The sequence below is a fragment of the Muntiacus reevesi genome, chromosome 1, assembly GCF_963930625.1.
Source record: "Muntiacus reevesi chromosome 1, mMunRee1.1, whole genome shotgun sequence".
Taxonomy (NCBI): Eukaryota; Metazoa; Chordata; class Mammalia; order Artiodactyla; family Cervidae; genus Muntiacus; species Muntiacus reevesi.
Window position 1 is genome coordinate 106,617,717 of NC_089249.1, and position 20,173 is coordinate 106,637,889.

The window sequence follows — 20,173 nt, forward strand, 5'->3', positions numbered from 1 at the left end:
TGCGTTGTGTGCACTTCCTAGATCTACGCCGCTCACGTTCAGGTTCTCGGGTACTCCACAAAGGCACAGACTCAGCTGGGGCGGCGTTTCGTGCCCTTCCCAGCTCCGAGTAGCTCAGGCGACCAGGCAAGCGCACTCTTCCCAGCCGGGCGGTGCGTCTTATCACCTCTCTGGTCCCAGCCGCCCGGTTTCCTGGGTGCACAGTGGGAGCGCTGTCTCAGGTGTGCCGTGTGTCTCTTCTGGGGTGCTGATCTCTGGCTATGACTCTCCTGATGGATGTCAACCGTCCAGGATCCCAGGAAGACTTGGTTAGCAACTGGGAGCCTCACAGTTTGGTAGGGATACCATCTCTGGGGCCAGTTTGCCCCTTTCCTTCTGCCTCTGGCTGTCACCTGCCTGCCTCCCTGCCTCTGGCAGGGGATGGGCCGGTCCACAGCCAGCTGACTCTCCTCTGGTATTGGCTCAGTCCTTTGTTCTGTGAGCAGACCTGGCAGTGCCTTAGGTTAGAGCTTTTCATGGGAAAATTCTGTCTCTCTCCTCTTTTTTATTTTCCTCTCTGGCTACCCCACAGTTTGGGTTGCTAGCTCATGTTAGCTCCCTCAGGTTGCCCTCAGGGCATTCAGGCCCGGTCCTTACCCTAAGCATTGCAGCCCACACCTCCCTGTTCAGCCTCCGCTTGCTGGTGGAGGATGTAAGCATCTGGGCTACTTCTCTGCTGGGAGTTGCAGTTAGGCACAAAATCTGTGGGTTTTATATACTTATTTTTTCCTCCTGGTTATGTTGCCCTCTGAGATTCCGAAACTCCACACAGACCCGCTGGTGAGAGGGTTTCCTGGTGTTTGGAAACTTCTCTTTTAAAACTCCCTCCCTGGGATGTGTCTCTGTCCCTAACTCTCTTGTCTCTCTTTTTATCTTCTCTATTTTGTCCTACCTCTTTATGAAGGCAATGGGTGGCCTTTCTGGGTGCCTGGTGTCCTCTGCCAGCCTTCAGAAGTCATTTTGTGGTATTTGCTCAGTGTTCAAATGATCTTTTGTGGGGGAGAAAGTGGTTTCCCCATCCTATGCCTCTGCCATCTTAGGACTGCCCCCCTGAAGAATGTTTTAAAAATTGCTTAATTTTTGAGTAAAGCAGGGACATAAAAACACGTGGAAATCTACATGTTTATTGTGTTTCTAAGTTTGTGGTACTGAATAACTTTCCAGAAATGAAAGATGACTCATAAACCTTCCTTCTGACTATAGTAATAATAGTAATATTCAATTATGTAATGTAAATTATTAGACTGAGATGCATTTTGGTAAATTTGCACTTTATTAGATGAGCTGTCTTGCCAAAGCCTACAAAAAAATTAATGTGGAACACCTGATATTTGACTGTGCTTCCAGATGGAGGGACAGCTTGACAAATGCCATCATAATTTACAACTTTAAAAAGTGTACTGTGAATGCATTTGCAGTTAGCTTCAAACAGCTTGGATTATTTACAGGTACAACTGTGTTTAATGTGGAATTTCAATGGATTTAAAATATTATTAGATTCAATCACTGATCATGGAGTATAGGTGTGGCATATGAGCAATGTAGTTATATGCCTTAATTAAATATCTCAGAATAGAATACATCTGTTTGGTGAGGTTGAGGGAATAATAAAATAACATTTAAATTTTATATTTGATTATTGAGTACCACTGAAGAATCTCTCATCTTTGGAAAGACAGCATATTTGCGGCTTATCCTGTATAGTGGTTTAGGAGAATAATAGTCACATAAAATAAAAATGGAAATACAGTTCTAACTCTTAAGGATAACAGGACACTTATTCCCATAAAACAACCAAAAAAGAAGTATGGATTGCTAATTGATAAGATCTGTATTAGTGTGCAACCTAAAAGAACACTTAAATTTATATCTCTGTGGTCTTCCTGAGACCTAAGTAGAACATTGAGAAGAATAAATGGTAAAGTGAAACTACAGTTTCTAAAACAAACTGGGTAGTGTGTAAAGCTACTTCAGGATCTACTGAGTTCATTCAGTCACTCAGTATTTCTCTTGTATGTTTCAGTCCTGGCTTAGAAACTGAATATTCAGTAAGCTAGCAAGCCAGATATGTACCCTCACTTTTTGGTGCCTACATTTTAAATAGACGATATATATTAAACAAATCACACTCAAACTAAATAGACGATATATATTAAACAAATCACACTCAAATAAATAGGCAAATAAAATCTGACAGGGCTATGGGGCTTCCTTTGTAGCTCAGTCGGTAAATAATCTGCCTGCAGTGCAGAAGACCTGGGTTCCATCCCTGGGTCGGGAAGATCCCCTGGAGAAGGAAATGGCTACCCACTACAGTATCCTTGCCTGGAAAATCTCATGGACAGAAAAGCATGGTGGACTGCAGTCCATGGGGTCGTAAAGAGTCAGGCATGACTGGGCGACTAACATTCACTTACTTACTTATGGAGAAAAAATAGGGTGCTATGAAAGGATAACAGAGACAGAGTGGGTCTAATTTTGTTGGTGGTGGGGATGTGTCAGGGAAGGTTTCTTTGACATCTAAAGTACCAGTGGAATGGAGGATATGTACAAAGGGAGAAAAGTGGTAGAAGAACAGAAGATTACTTTGTAACTGGAACACAGTGACTCTTGGCAAAAGAAGCCCTAGAGTGAAGTAAGTTGCAGAAGAGGAGAAGGGCTGGTTATTCAGTCACTATGAAGCTTGTATTTTCTTTTGAATGCAGTGGACATCACTCAAAGATTTCTTTTGTGTGCGTGTTTCATAAGCCAATTAATACTTTTTAAAGCTTAATCTGTAGTGAAAAGGAGTAAGAATAGAAATTGCAATACAATCAGCTTGGCTCTTGGTGGGTTCAGTGAAGATGGAGAAATGAAGAAGTGTTCCAAGATGTATTTAAGAGGTTGAATCCTGAGAGCTTGGGGATGCTCATTAAATATGGGAGAAAACAGGAATCAAGAAAGATTTCAAGGTTTCTGTGTAACTTTCTACTTTCTCTTAATACACTACTTAAGAAAAATGTATCCACCTCCTAGTAAATTCCAGGTTCTGGGAGGTAATCTGGTCGTTTGTTGAAAGAAGTCTTCCCACCCACTCATGAAAATGAGCACTCATACCCCATTCAGTTCAGTTCAGTTCATTCCTCAGTCGTGTCTGACTCTATGCGACCCCATGAATCACAGGATGCCAGGCCTCCCTGTCCATCACCAACTCCCAGAGTGACCCAAACTCATGTCCATCAAGTCAGTGATGCCATCCAGCCATCTCATCCTCTGTCGCCCCCTTTTCCTCCTGCCCCAATCCCTCCCAGCATCAGGGTTTTTTCCAATGAGTCAACTCTTCTCATGAGGTGGCCAAAGTATTGGGAGTTTCAGCTTCAGCATCAGTCCTTCCAATGAACACCCAGGAACTCCTTTGGGATGGACTAGTTGGATCTCCTTGCAGTCCAAGGTACACCCCATTAATTCTGTCCTAATTCTTCTTTTACCTTCCAGGCAGGCATCTCAGTCTCCTATTAGTTTGCTCATTTCCTTACTCTGAGTAACTTTCCATGAGAGAGATGTTTCTTCTTGAAGACTATAGCCAGAGCACCTAACAAAGTGTTTGGTAATGAAAATGTTCAATAAATATTTATTGAATGAAATGATGAACTAATGAAAGAATAATGATGAAGAGGAAATACTAGAACCCAAGGTGCTCACTGTCTAGCCAAGAGAACTAAGAAGTGTGATAAAATTCTTAACAGAAGTAAGCAAGAAGCGTTTCAGGAGAAGGGAGGACGATGGAGGGAGAATGAAGAGAGACATCTGGAGTACAGATATACTCAGAGGGGAATATTTTCTGGATTGAGACCATCTTCAAATGAAATAGTTCCCCTCTCCCCAGCGAGCTCTAAAACAACTCTTGACAAGAGCTTCACATTTTAGAAATTTTTTTTAAAAGGCCATTAGAATGGATTGTCCTGCAAATATACAACCTTGATTTTGTACCACCTACAGACAGGACTTACTGCTTGCAGCTTCTGACTGTAGAAAATTTTGCTCACTTCTATTCCTGGCCCCTCTTCTCGTCGCCCCCGCCTCGTCCCCGCTCCCCGGGACCGTCCATTTTCAGAAAACCCTTGCCCTTGCCTGTTCCCGCCTATTTGTTGAATGCACGGAGGAACATTTACTACGTTATCCCTGAGGAATTCTGAAGCTGCAGTTGCCAAAAAGCAATGTTTCTGCACCTCGCAGGGATCCTGCGGAAGGAAATAAAAGGAATAATTTGTTACTTAGGGCGCCAATTGTTTTTACCTTTAATCCTGTGGTTCTCTCACATCTAGCCCCCACCTACCTAGCTCTGCCTCTAACAGTTTATAGAGCAAAGGCCAGTCCCGAACGCCAGTGCGCTCTCTCCCTCCCTTCCTGCCGCGAGTAGCAGGAAAACAAGCTGCGAGGTGGAGGGGCGGGGGCGGGAGCCGGGGTCGGGCTCCAGCCGGCCGGCTCTGCCCGCCGTGCGGGGCTAGAGGAGCCGCAGGGCCCCGCGCGCAGCCCCGCCCCGGGGGCGGCACCGCCCGGCGCCCGCCCCGCCTCCGCGCCTCCGGCCCTCCGCTTCCTATTTCTAGGGGCGCTCGGGCAAGCTGTCACTTTCGTCTCTGGCTGAAGCCTGAGGGCGCGGAAGGGTTCGTGGCAAGGAAACTCCAGGCTCTGGGCGTCGCCATGGCCCCTGTGCTAAGCAAGGACGTGGCGGATATCGAGGTACCGACTGCGCGCGGGCTGGCGAGGGGCGGGCGGGGAGCGCAGCGGGTGGGTGCCCGAAAGGGCGCCGCGGCCACCGCCGGGCCGGGAAGAGAGTGGGAGCCTCGGGAAACTTTGCCTCCGCGGGAAGTCTGCGGAGGAGGAGGAGCAGCGGAGGAGCCGGCGCCCGTGTGGGCTGGCGGGAGAAGCGTGGGAGTCCGCGGCTGCAAGGGCTGTCCTTCGCGTTGGGACCTGGCTGTTTACTTCGGAGTCGGGGTCCGAAGTTTCTGGGTGGCCGTTGAAGAACTAGAAGAGTTCGAGGGAGATGGACTTTCTCATAAGGGCGTTCATCTCCCAGTCTATCCCGCACCTCCTCTTTTTTTCCCTGTAAGCGTTTTGGGGTACCTGTCTGCTACCCCCACCTCCAGTCGCTGAATTCTGCATATTTGCAAAGGTGGAGGATAGAAATAATGGAGATCTGTGTGTAAGCTAATGCAGCCACTGCTAGCCTTAGTATTGCTTATGAAAGTAACATAGGGATATAGGGTATTGAGAACATGAAAAATACAGTGCCTTCAGAAATACAAAATAAGCTGTATATTCCTCTTCTGAACAGTTTTTTATTTTCTCTTGCACTCTGTTTCTGTAAAAATGTCATCTTTCTTCCTGTGAATAAAGCCCACCCTGAAGTAACATGATCGTTTCCTTCAATTTCTCCCTAGGAGGATCTTTATGTATGCGACGAGAGAGATATAATTTCAAGCAGTGATTTTAGGCATACTAATCCGGTGTTCACAGTTCTGAGCTAAAATAAAACTGCTTTTTAGTTTTTTGTTGTGTTTTGTTTGGGGCTTTTTAAAAATTTAAGTCTTCTACTCTGGTAGAATGTACGTGCATGCCTGTGTTTTCTTAAGAAATGACATTTTCCTTTGCTCTGTCCTTTCAGCCAGTGGCTTAAGTAAAACTTTAAAACCACCTGTTTGCAAAAGAGCTGCTTTTGCCACTGCGTTGCCTCTAGCATTGATTGTAGGAACTTTGTGTTCTGTTTGGGGGATGGTAGTAGTGTTTTCTCCAGACTCCATACTTGGTTTGAAAAATCCACCCTAGTAATTAGAGCCAAAGAATGACTGAGCACACACGCACATGCTATGTGTACATGTCTACTTAATTTTACTTGTGGTTTCTCTTGTGGCTAGTTTACTTTTTCATATTGATCAGTGTGATATATTTAACCCAATATTTATTCATGCACAAGGTAAAAGATGATTGATTTATGTTGTCCTTTTTGGTCCTTGTTACTTTGACTTAACCACCCTCCTCCCCACCTCCTTTTAAGCTAACTCAAATAGTAACCTTCTGACAACATTCATGTGGTACTGATGTACTGATTTCAGAGTTAAGAATGTCAGAGAGCTGGCGGCTTTTGGATTTTGAATTTCTTTATCGGTGGCTGTTTTGCATTTGTCCATGAAATCAGTTCTTAACCACATTACACTAAGGAAAAGATGCCACTGAAACATTAATAACCAGTTTAATTTCATGACTTGTTTCAACTAAGACTATTTAAGAAGTTCAGACCCTTACATTTACTCACCTCAATCTAACCTTAGTCAGCCTGATATTACTTGTACTATAGAATAGTGGTATTTAAGCTTCTTCAACTTTTCTGTAATTCACACATGCAACACACTTTAATCAGTAACATCTTTCATCACACATAGTTATTTTCTTTTCCCTCAAAGTGATATCCACGATTTCCGAGCTAGAGTACCATGAAAGAGCATGAAATTCATCATTAAAATATAATGTAGTGTGGAAAAATACATTAAGTCTAGAGGAACACATTCAAGCGTAGATGTCTCAGGTGATCCTATTGACTCACCAAAGTTCATTTTTTTGAATGAATTATGAAGGCTCAGTTTTCTATCAGATTTGAATGCATACATTGGATTTGGTTTTTTTGAATGAATTCATTAAAACCATTGTCTAGAAATTTATCTGCTTGTGACCATTGCCTTAGTCTCAAATATGTGAAGCATGCCATCTTTAAAAAAATTATCAGTATAAAACAGAGTACATGTTCAATTGACAAATGTGAAAAGAACAGAAGGTGATAGTGACAACCCACTATAACAATGATTTAATTTTCCCCTTAAGCTTCCTATAGAACCTCAAGTTGCAGTGAAGCAGCAAAGAAATATTTTATTTCTAGGGCAAAAAGTTATTGAGGTTTACAGAGTTATTTTGTGTGCTCACTCCATATTTCTAACCTCAATCCAATATCGCATCAGGGTTTGAAGGGCTGAGAGCATAAAAGACAGTCAGAAGGTCACCAGATTCCAAAACTAAAATATCCCTGGGTAGAAAGATAGGCATAGCAAGGATGCCGTAGTAGATGATAGGTACTCGGCAATAGAACCTAGCTCACATACTCAAAAATTACTGTCAATGTATGAGAAATCAGACATTTTCCCAGATATGTTAATACGGTTCAGGACCACATTGTTCTGGGATCTGGAGCAAATTGCCTGTGGTTGAGGTCTACTTCTACACCTTTTTAGACAGGTGACTTTGTTTAAATACCTAACTTCTCTGTGTCAAATTTGCATGATTTGCTAAGTAAGGAAAATAATCAGACAAGATAATAAATGTGTCACACCTTGACATCTTCTCAAGAAAATAACAAAATATGATAAAATTAAAAATTTTGAACAACTAAGGAAAATCACTGCCTATGAAATAACTTATTTTAAAGTTCATTAATGGTAGCTATAGACTTTAAAAAGATATTTTACTTTGTGGGCTTACTTTTAGGATACAACTGAATTTTATCAAGAATGACTTTTGAATACAAATTCTTTGGGGAAGGTTTCAGAAAAGGTGACTGTCAGACATTGATCAACTTCCCTTACCTCAACAATACCTTCACAATAATTCACTTAGTTTGAATCGACGGCTGGTCTAATGTCAGTATCTGTACTTTTAAAAGCAAGTAAGAATGATTTTGGAAGAGTTCACTTTTGTTCAGTGTCTTGTTCCTCTCCACTGACATGGATAATTGAGAATTTACTATAGAAGTATAGCTGAAGAAAAATGTGTGCAGGTACAGTGAACTTTTAATTAACTCTTTGGTTATTAATAATTCTGGTAAGTATTTATAACTGAACTGAATTGCAATCTCGCATTCTACTATATCCACAACCCCAAGTCAAGATTTATTCTTAGAATTATCAGTTAATGACTCTTTGGTAGTTATAAACTCATTTCAAATTTACTGTGAATACAAAAAAAAGATTTCAGTCCAATATCCACAAAATCATAATAGAGTTAAATAGAAATGTTTTTTGAACAACTGATCCTATAACTTCTATTCATTTGAGAAGACAGTCAAAAATTTTGTGTTTATTAATTGAGAAAATAGGATAATAAAGTGATGGCTTTGGGAAATGGGCGTATAATGGTGTAGCAACTTGGAGAAATTACATTTTTAGGAGAATTTTGAAAAAAAGGCTAATTAGTTGGTAGAGATGGTAAAAGATATTGCAAGAATACCCTTTATTATAACTGCTTTTGCCCCTGGGGAGGGAAGAGGTAGATCCCAAGAAGAAAATAAGGACTCAGCTTTGCAGAAGGTATGCATTATTTATTTATATAAACCTAAATGCTTTTTTAAGTCCAGTTTTGTTTGCTTGTTTTTATTGATTGGGTGCCACAAATCTCTGGGAATGCTATCTTGACTTGCTAAGGCTTTTAAAGCATTAAAACTAAAATTTCATTTTTAATTTGTTTTGTGAGTTTGCATTGTTAAAAATATACTTGTTCTCCCTACTTTAAGCTGTCCTGTGGACAATACTTAATTTTAAAGTATTTCTCCTTTCTAAGGAATTGAGCTGGGCAGTAGAAACGTGCCTGTTTATGTGATTTGGAAAGTTACTCCAAATTTGGAGTTATTTCAATGGAACCTTCTTGTAGCTTTAAGGTACTATACACATTTCTATAGTTAAGAATGGTCATATATATATATATATATATTTCATTATAGTTTTTCTTCTAAATTCTGCCTCCTACACATGAATTCAGATAAGTCACTTTCAGTGGTTTAATTAAAAACTGTGAGATTAATGACTAATGATGAATCTATCACTAGGGAGATTTTTAGATTGGATCTGCTTAATCTTAATCATAGCAGATAGTGTTGACTGATTGCTTAATTGTAAAAGTGTGCTAAAACTCAATAGCCTCCTTTCTTACACTGTAGAAGGAATATTCAGTTTTGGAAAGCTCCACATTTGCAGTGAGGAATTAATAAGAATCCTATGAAGACCTCTAATCAAAATGCTGAGATAATTGGATGATCATTAAGCAATCATATCTTTCCTTAACTATTTTAATACAGTATTTTACCATACTCTGTATATGAACAAGAGCTTAAAAATAGGATAAACAGGTATGGTCACCTGTGAGAGAATCAAATAGCATAATGTTAAGTCACAATATTAGAAACACTAAAATTAAAGACAGTGAGACTGAAAAACATTTCACGTCATGAAATAACGTGACAAAGAAGCTGTAAGACATTTGATATAGTCTAGGCCTCAGTGTGGCTAAAAAGATTGAAAATTATAACTGGTCAATTTGCCTTTCTGCTTCTTAGCTAAATGGACACAATGATAAATAGTCCTTTAAACTGTAAAGAAAATTCTGTGTCATTTATATCCTGCCTTAATTAAAAAATACTTAATAAGGCATTCTAAGATTGTAAATTTATCTATAATCAGGATTTTGATTTTCAAATGTGACATGCTTGCCTTCTGGACTTCATTTCCTCTTAATCCTCCATATTAAGACAGAAGGTGTTTTTTGGCCTCAAACATCAATAATGTGGGTGTTCATAGATATCCTGGAGCCAGTTATACTACTGATAACTCTTAATAGGATTATGTCTTTCCTGTGGTTTATAATTATTACTGCTTCCATTGCTTTTAATTAAAATGTTATACTAGTAGATATGAAACATCTGTATTTAATGCAGCATATAACTTTTCTTTCAGACTCTTCACCATAGTTATCTATATATTGATGTTAGGAACTCATTATATTTATATAAAATTTTTGATTTTGAAAAAAAAATTTTTTTGATTTTGTACTTCACAAAATTAAGCTTCATTTCAGGGTTAGTTTAAAAAACAAAATAGATACACTGTGTTAAAACAGGCCTGTGTTCACATCCTGGCACCATTATTATATATATTTTTTATTTATATGATTGTGCTCAAGTTGTTTCCTAAACTGTCATTTCTTTCTTTGTCAGTTGGATTTAATCTTACTTTATTTCATGTACTAGATAGAAGGATTAATTGGAGTCATGTACATGTAATGCCTCAGCACCTGTCACTTGAAATATATACCTCTTGAATGGTAGTAGTTATTTTAAATATTATGATTGAATGTATGTTAGGCATATGTATTATTTAAATATCATTTGGCTAGAATATTGTTCAACTCCAAGAATTAACTAGTGATATCAAAGGCTGTTACAATATGTGAGGAAAGAGAGAGTTAATGAAGTTAAAAGAATTATGAGAGAGACTTATTATTGATTAAAAAATGTTGCAAACATGACTTATGTTTACTGACTTATTCAGTAAATTCCTGAATTATTTTTGTCAGTATTAACAATGAGATGGGGGAGTTTTTGAAATTCAGGTCAAATTAAAAGGACTGTCTTCATTTTGCTTTTTATTTCTATTTAAAAATATTTTTAGTACCCGCTGAATAGCAAGCCCTATAGTGTAAGCTGTAAAAGATTTAGAGGAAGTATGTGGTGAAGGTTTTTTCTATATAGGATTGTCTACATCTAATACACTATGGCAGAGAGTCAAATGTAGGATTCCTCCTACTCCTAACCCTTGCTGTTTCACTACATTTGTACATGTGGATTGAAATGTTGGTGTTTTTCTGAATGTTTTTATGACTAGATCAGGTCAAACCATTGGTGAAATTTACTTCTTGGCATTCTCAATGGTATTCAGAAGGGATTATTGTTATCCTTCTGTGAAAAGAAACCCTTATGTGTCATTATTTTAAGAAAAAGTGCCCAGCTCCATATGTCTTGTGTTTAACTGGACTAAACTTACAGTTTCTTTAAGCCATCATATTAGCTTCAAAGAAAGTTTTTTCTGGGCTTCTAAGCATCCTTACACACACTATATTTGTATAGTATTTTATACTATATTATATATTTAATATATATTATATGTTTAATATATATAATATACTGTATATTACAGTATTGTATACTATGTTATATATATATATAATATTATATATTTTGTAACTGTTTTAAGTCCAAGGGAGGAGGGAATTGGAGATCAACCTATTTTGCACCAGGAAAAGGTAAAGTGTGCCCTTTCTAAAGAATGACTCAGATAATAAACTTTTTGCATTACATTATAATAATTTAATTTCTTTGAGGATTTCAGTTTGGTTGTGTAATAGCATTCTCACTATCCTCTACCTCTATCATAATAATTAAAGAGACAATCTGTGTTCCTACCTCCCAGGTGCTTGGAAATTGATATTATGAGTGCTTATGAATGTCCCCTTGAGGCAATCCTGACTAGGCCACTTTGAAGAAAAATCTCTTCATCAATAATGAAGCCCTGAGGGCCACTTCTCAGGGGACCAACACAAAATTACATGTCAACTCCAGGCCTGATTTATACAGATGGTGCTCAAGGATGGAGCCTGACTGCACTTCTCCCTCCCCCAATATTTTATTACTTACCACTCTCTGCTGATCCTCCCCATGCCCCTTCACACTTTGACTTCTCTCCCCAAACCTCAGCCTCCAGTTTTCACCTTGTTTTTACCTACTCAAGATTGACTCCTCTAAGTAGATCTACTTTAGTCCTTGTGAAATCCTTTGAATGATATTAAAAATTGACCATAGTAGCATGTTAAAGCTTTAAAAATCTTAGTATATTTAATTAAAGGCCAGGTGAAGATCTTCAGCAAAACAATAGAAGATAATGTGTATTTACTATATGTTAATGAAAATAAGCATCCTGGGATAGGGGCCAAGCTTGGGCATATTTTTGCTCCACAAGTCAGATCCTTTGCCTCTGACCTTATAGAAGTCACTCAACTCTGGGAAGAGTCTGCTGATTCCTCAACAAGTTTGTTATTGATCAGTCTTTCAGTGATGGTTTGTAATAAAATATGGGAATGGTGAAATTGTTTGGAAACATGACCTGTTGGGTGATCATATTAAGGAAATGCAAGATGGTGGTGTCAGAGCTAGTGTATTTTACATGCTATGCAGGATTAAGTGTACCATTTTTACCAGCTGTGTGGATTTGATGTACTTATTCATCTGATTTTTACTTTTCTCATGCTTGCCTGCTTCCTTTTCTTTTTAAATCAAATAAATAAATCTAAATTTCCCCTGAGCATGCCAAAGAAGTCTGATTTTTCTATATATGGATGGAGTTCTGTGAAGGTCATCTGGAATTCATAAATTCATATTTTTGTATGTCTGTAGGATGATGCTGTTTTTAACTAGGAATTAAGAACAGAGATTCCAAAAAGAAATCAGTTTTTCCAGTGTGCTTTTTGATCGATAACTGTCAGTGGAAACTAGAGTACAAATAGTTGGGTCCCCAGGCCCACAGAAATACAAGTTACTTTTCTCTGACTCTGCACCACAGTGTCCTCAAAATTTTGGGGATCTTCTGCTAAATATTCTCTCACGACAGATTTTGGGGAATGCTGGTATAAAAGTTTGATATCCTTAGTAATTCAAACAGTTCCCCTTCGCAGATGCCTGAGATTAAAACATGACAACTTTCACAGTTCATTTATACATAGTACTTTGTATATCTTAATCTGCTACCCATATCTTGCCCTTTTTTCCTTTCTTCTCCCCTCTGGTAATGACTAGTTTGTTCTCTGTATCTGTGATTATGTTTCTTTTAGTTATTTTCATTCATCTGTTTAATTTATTTTTTGATTCCACATATAAGTGTTAACATGTAGTGTTTGTCTTTCTCCGTCTGACTTATTTCACTAAGCATAATACCCTCCAGGTCCATCCATTTTGTTGCAAATGACAAAATTTCATTCTCTGTTTTGGCTGAGTAGTATTCCAGTGTGTACACACACACACATACACACACACACACACACACACCCATCCACCAGCAAGCAGGCTGCCTTAAGATCCTTTGAACACACGGCCTCTGCTGCATATGACACACACACACACACACACACACACACACACACCCATCCACCAGCAAGCAGGCTGCCTTAAGATCCTTTGAACACACGGCCTCTGCTGCATATGACACACACACACACACACACACACACACACACACACACACACACACACCCACCCATCCACCAGCAAGCAGGCTGCCTTAAGATCCTTTGAACACACAGCCTCTGCTGCATATGGCCCTGTCCACCAGTGGACCTGGGACTTGATCCCATGCACCAGGGAGCAGGCATTAGAACTCGTATCGCTAGGGCCCTTCAAGCAGAGACTCCAGAACCCAGGTCTTCTATCCCGGTGGGCAGGCAGTAATCCCAGAACCCGGTGAGTTCCAGTCCCACCTGCTAGTGAGTGGACACCAGTTCCAGTTCAGTTACAGCTTGGTGGCCTGCCATGGCAGGGTCCACCTTACTTATCACAGGCCGACACCGCTCTGAGAAACCTTGGCCAGCCGCCCCAGGTTCTGACTCACCAGTGAGTTACCACAAGCTTTTAGACACCCTGGGGCCATGCAGCCAGAGACCCTGGGAACTGGCTCTGCCCAGCAGTGAGCTGGCACTAACCCTGGGATCCCATGGACCCTGGCCCCAGTGTCCCATGGAGCCTGCTCATGTCCAGCACCAGCCTCAGACTCCACCAACCCTGGCCCAACCCACCAGCAGGCCAGTATCAGTTCTGAGATATCATGGACTCCTCAGCCAGTTGCCCTGACTTCCAGCTTCATTCACCAGCACCAAGTTTGGGACACCCAGAAACTCACAGCCTGCCATGGCAAGAACAGGCGTTATCCACCAGCAGACAGACACTAGATCCAGGAATCTTAACCCTGCGTCCACCCACTCCAGAACCAGCTCTTCCTACCAGTTAGCCAATACAAGTCCTGGGACCTTCTGGGGTTTTCCAGCCAGCTGCCCTGTGACCTGGTGCTGCTAACTAGTAGCTGGCAGCCTCTGCACAAGGCAAGACCTGGAAACCAATGGGACGAAGGAGCAGCCACATCTATCAGACCACCCACTGTAGTCAGCCTGCTGCAACAGATGTACCCATGCAGGCTTCATAGGTGCATCACTGAAGCTTATAGCTCCAATGATCAGAGGGGACTATACTGCTGGGTTGCATGGGGGCATCTCCCACAGAAGGCCGCATTTCTCAGGTCAGGAAATGCAACCAAGCAACCAGATACAGAGAAATAAAAACAGCAATTTAGACACAATGAGACGACAGAGGAACATGTTCCAACGGGTTAAGGTAAACCTCCATAAGGAAAACTAAGTAGAGATAGGCGATCTACCAGATAAAGTGTTTAAAGTGATGATTGTGAAGATGATCAAAGAACGTGGGCGAAGAATGGATGAACAAAGTGAGAAGTTAGAGATTCATAACAAACAGAAAATATAAAGAGAAACCAACTAGAGATGCAGAATACAGTAGTTGAAATGAAAAATACGCTAGAAGGAATCAACAGTAAATGAAATGATACAGAGGAATGGATCAGTGAGCTAGAAGACGGAGTAGTGGAAATCACTGACACTGAACAGAAAAAAGAATGAAAAAAATGAGGACAATTTAAGAGATCTCTAGGAAAACATAGTAAAAACTATCTCATAAAAACATAGTGACATTTGCAGTATAATTGCCCCAGAAGAGAGAAAAGTAAGAGAATGAGTTTGAGGGTATCATAGGTGAAAACTTTGCTAGTCTGGGAAAGTACACAGACATTCAGGTCTAGGAGTCACAGAGGGGCCCAAACGGGATCAACCCAAAAAAGATAATACTAAGATGTATTGTAATTGAATTGGCAAAAATTAAAGAGAGAGAGAGAGAATATTAAAAGCAGCAAGGGAAGAGTGATGAGTTATGTAGAATGGAGCTCCCATAAGGCTGTCAACTAACTTTTCTGCAGAAACTCTATAGGCATGGTGTACTTAAAGTGATGAAAGGGAAAACCTACAACCAAGAATACTCAATCCAGCAAGGCTTTCATTCAGATTTGATGGAGAAATCAAAAGTTTTTATAGACAAGCAAAAGGAAAAAGAGTTCAGCACCACCAAACTAGCTTTACAAGAAACATTAAAGAGGCTTTTCTAAGCAAATAAGAAAAGGCCAGAACTAGAAACATATATAAATTACAAAAGGAAAAGCTCATTGGTAAAAGCAGATACACACTAAAGGTAGTAAATCCCACCTCATACAAAGTTAGTAAGAAGGTTAAGAGATGGAAGTAGTAAAATCATCTATATCTGCAATAGGAAGTTAAGGACTACACAAAAAGATGTAAAATATGTCAAAAACAGTAGTAGTGAGGGAATGGGGAATAAAATTGCGGAATGGTTAAAATGTGTTTGAAACTAAATGAGCAACTTAAGAATCACATACATGTATGTTTAGACCTCATACTGTATATTAACTTCAAACCCAAAATTTTAATATATACCACACAAAAAAGAGAAGGAATGCAATCTTATATTGACCTTTTTATTCTGTCAGAAGCATTTCTCTACATTCTTACTAATTTTTTAAATAGTTTTAAATAGCAGCATGATTCTCTGGGAGTGGAGATAACAAAATTTATTTAAGATAAACTTCATTATCTTTTCATTCATGCTTTTGAATTATGGTGTTGGAGAAGATTCTTGAGAGTCCCTTGTACTGCAAGGAGATCAAACCAGTCAATCCTAAAGGAAATCCGTCCTGAATATTCATTGGAAGGACTGATTCTGAAGTATTTGTCAACCTGATGTGAAGAACTGACTCATTTGAAAAGACCCTGATGCTGGGAAAGATTGGAGGCCGGAGAAGGGGACGACAGAGGGTGGATGGTTGGATGGCATCACCGACTTGATGGACATTATTTGAGTAAGCTTAGGGAGTTGGTGATGGACAAGTGAATGGATAAATCTCAGATTGTCATCTCAAATGATTAAATATAATACCAACTGCAGATGTCCCAGCATGTGACTAAGGATAGAAACTTTTATATGGAAGTCCTACCACCAAAAATCACTCCAGCAGTCGAGATTCTCAAAGGATTCTTTCCCCTTGTCTTTACACCAAAAGAATGAGTAATATGTTTGTGTGTGCATGTGTGTATATACACAAACACATGCATGTTTGCAATTTTTTCCTTTTTATTTTTCTCATAGTACTTAAGATGAAAGGGACAATTAGTGTAGCTACTTTTGCCTGAACACAGTTGTGTCACAATAACAAATTTAATAAAGCAAAACATTTTTCTTTTGTCTTAGGTGTGTTAACCAAAATAACTTTTTAAAAAACAGTTCTTTTTTTAATTTTTAAATTTTTAATCTTTTGACTATGCCTCCCAGCATGTGGAATCTTATTTTCCCAACCAGAAATCAAACCCACACCCCCTGCATTGGAAGTATGGAGTCTTAACCACTGTACCACCAGGGAAGTTCCAAAATAACTTTTGATTCATGCTTCATTTTAAAGCTAAAATTTACTTGCAGCCTGAACTCTGAAGATTGGTATTCTTAAACCTATGTTTTTTGAAAGAGATAAAACATTCATAGAAGAAAATTCTTAGATTGTTCATGAAAATTACTGCCCATCGCCCCTTCATCCCCAAACTAGATAATAATAAGCAAGTTTAAGATCACATTAAGATCACATTATCATGAAAGGATGCTAACTGCAGGTAAAATTATTTTAAGGATTCGAAATACTTGAAAACTGTAGTACAGTTTTATATGGCTACTATCAGTGTGTGAATGTGTTTGAAATAATATCCTTTTAAGGTTAATAATGATTTTTAATTTTTATTAAATTAAAAAAAAATGATGAAAACATCAAATGGTTCGATTCCTGGGTCGGGAAGATCCCCTGCAGGAAGGCGTGGCAACCCACTCCAGTATTCTTGCCTGGAGAATCCCATGGACAGAGGAGCCTGGTGGGCCATAGTTCATGGGGTTGCAGAGTCGGATGTGACTAAAGTGACTGAGCACACCTCTCTGAAAAATGGGGGCAGTGATAGTAACATACCGTAAGATTGTTGTATGGTTGAAGGAAACATTATATATTTAATAGTTTAAAACACATAGTAGCTGTGCCATTGTCAGCTATCAGAATATTAATGGCTCCCAATTATTGTTTTTATTCTAAGGGGTTTTTTATCCCTTTGAAAATATGGAATGGAGGGGAGGGAAAGAAAACTCGATGTTAAATTTTCACTGAGTTTGGGCAGAGGGCGGTGTGATAATCAAGGGGTTGGTACGCTGACAGGAATGTAGAGTTATAAGGAGTAGAATACACAGGAAAGATGACGATACGTGAGAAAAGATTGCCTTATGACTGCGGAGGCTGAGATGGAGTGAAGCATCTACATGCCAAGTCATGCGAAGGGTTGCCTGTGAACACCAGAGCCTCCACGAGACACAGGTTTCAGAGGAAATATAGCAGTTGACACTTTAATGTCAGACTCACAGGCCTCAGAACTGTGAGCCCGTTGTTTTACGCCACCCAGTTTGTGGTATATTTTTTTAATGACAACCCTAGCAAATGAATATTGGAGAAGGAAATGGCACCCCACTCCAGTGTTCTTGCCTGGAGAATCCAGCGACGGGGGACCCTGGTGGGCTGCCGTCTATGGGTCGCCCAGAGTCGGACACGACTGAAGCGACTTAGCGGCAGCAGCAGCAGCAGCAAATGAATACAGATCTTAATATGATTTGCAGAAAAGCAGAGATATTTGTGGAAGGAAGGAAGAGAAGGAGGGGTGAAAGTTTGGAAAGAGATAGTAAGGCTAGGGATAAGCTAAAGTATGTAAGAGGGGAGCTCTTAATAAATTCACATTCATAGCTTAAGGAAGTAATTAAGGTCAAATATCATAATATATTTTAAAGAGCCCTAAATATGCTATTAAAGTCCTGGTTCTGCCACTGTATGACTTTGTCAAATTAAGCTAATTTCTGTTCGTAAAATGGAGATCATGATTCTTTTCCTGTCTACCTCACACTATAATTGATTGGAACAAATGAATTAAGAACAAATGCATCTGTAAGCTGGATTATCATGAAGTCATTTGACTTACAGACATGTACAGTACTTGTATGAGGGAAAAGTATGTTATTATCAAATATGATAAAGAACCAAGTAGATAAATTCTAAAATCTACACGGAAAATTAAACATATGTTTTTTTCAAAGCTAAAGTTATCAACAAAATATATATCTCATTCAGTTTTATAAGTAATTGTTAAGTATCTGTTATATCCTAAGCACTGCATTAAGTATTAATAAGATGTGGGGGCTGGCTAAAAAGATTAATGTGTCTTTCCTAAATGAGCTTATGACATCAGAATGCAATTTGAAGCAAATTCACAAATAAGTATAAATCAAGATAGAAGGTGAAAAGTGCTTGGGTATGATGGTTCAGAATTATGCTGTTAGAATTAAAGTATGCATATTATAAATCCACTTTCATGCAGCTTGATGATTTAGTTTCACACTGCTATTTTCATTTTATTGAATGAATGATAATAGATTCATGTAGGCTTTGATATAATCTTTTCCCACATTCGCTACAATCTCTTATAATTCAAGGGCCAAAAAATGAGTTAGGTGTCTGTTTCTAGGGATAGGTAGAGGAGGACTCTCCTGGCTGAATTAGGTCAAGTGTAAGACAGGTGTTAGTGAAGGAGCTGGTAGAGTTAGTGCTAAGAAGATTAAGTGTGGGTCTGTGTACCTACAGCACTATTTTCCCCCCACCTTACTTAAAAACATGTTTCCAACCTTTCAAAGATACATTAGTTTCAGAAGTGATGAAGCCAAGGGCATAGAGAGGTTAAATGGTATGATTATAGGTAGTGGTTGAACTGGAAACTAAAATCTACAAATATGAACCAGTTTTACATTGCTCTTTATTTAGACATTAAAAAACATGACATAAAAATGAGGAATCAAAGTAGTATAGGAGGGAGAAGTCCTTCAGATGTTACCTCATTTTTTCCCACTGTATACATTCACAAAATTTCTCAATAAGATGTTTTATATTCACTTCTTCAAGGAGTCCTTCACATGTGTAAATGAAGCAAAGTATGAATGGCTTCTAATCCACAGACCAGATGGTTGCAGTGGAGGGAGCTGATGAGGCTTCATCAATCACTTCTCAACATGGTGTCAACTGACCAGTTTTGCCCTTTGCCAGGCTTCTTTGACCTCTGACAGGACACAGTCTTTATCTGTTGGAGAAATTAAGAAAAATCAGCAAAATAGACAAGAAAACTGGAATTGGTTTTGGGATTCTAAATATATATGATATATATGTCTTTTCTTTCTTTAGTTTCTATATGTTTAGACATATGTTATAAAATTGATTCACTGGACCCCTTGACTGAAGGATATTATTCTTTTGCAGTTCTACTTTATAACGGTAATGATGCCACTGTGAAGACAATCACTTCATATTTGAGAATTCGAAAAAAATTACATTATAAGGATGTGATCTATGATTAATTTATATTAGCCTACCCATTGCCTCTTTTGTGTCTTTAGTACTAATACAATTTTGATTTAATTATGCTACAATGGCAAATGCTTAGAGGTCCATATTGTGTAATTATAATTTGCTCTACAATGTTCAAAACAAGGCAATTTGTCTAGTTCTCAGTTAATCTGAAAATGAAATAAATCAGGAATCTATGTAATTATTTCATTTCTCAATTTTAAAATAATATGCCTCCATAAGACCCTTTGGTTTAAAAATATAACCTTTGGGTTTGATAACCTTTATTCTTTGAGTCAACTTTTCTGGGGATATTAAATTACATTGACTAGTTATGCAAATTCTCATGCTATTACTCAAGCTCACCAGTGCCTTTTAATACCCATGGGAACTACTTTTGATTAGAATGGACCTTTGAGTTCTCTCCATTATTATTAAGGTATTGTTGCTGAAATGTTATGATTACCTTGCTGCCCAGTGAATCCTATGGAATAAGCTCTGAATTATTCCATTGTTTTAATAAGGGCATCTTAAATATAATTTTTTTATTAGTGTAACAAATGCACGATATAAAGATAAAAAATAAAGAAAAGCTTTTAATGAAGTCGGTGGTTCTCTTTACTATTCCTCCCAGTGATGTGTTGGCAAACGACTGACCAGGAGCGGGGAGAGGGGGGTGGGAGCAGGGAAGCCAT

At 38.9% G+C, this 20,173-nt stretch overlaps 1 protein-coding gene across 1 annotated transcript in view; it reads left to right on the forward strand.

The window, feature by feature from the left end:
- The first annotated feature begins 4,513 nt into the window (after positions 1 to 4,513).
- The window catches only part of DPYD (dihydropyrimidine dehydrogenase), an 892,784-nt gene continuing 877,124 nt past the window's right edge, over positions 4,514 to 20,173 (forward strand). Inside the window, exon 1 of the mRNA XM_065908208.1 lies at positions 4,514 to 4,758. Coding sequence (XP_065764280.1) covers positions 4,720 to 4,758 — 39 coding nt within the window. The 5' untranslated portion in view covers positions 4,514 to 4,719. The remainder of the gene's footprint in view (positions 4,759 to 20,173) is intronic.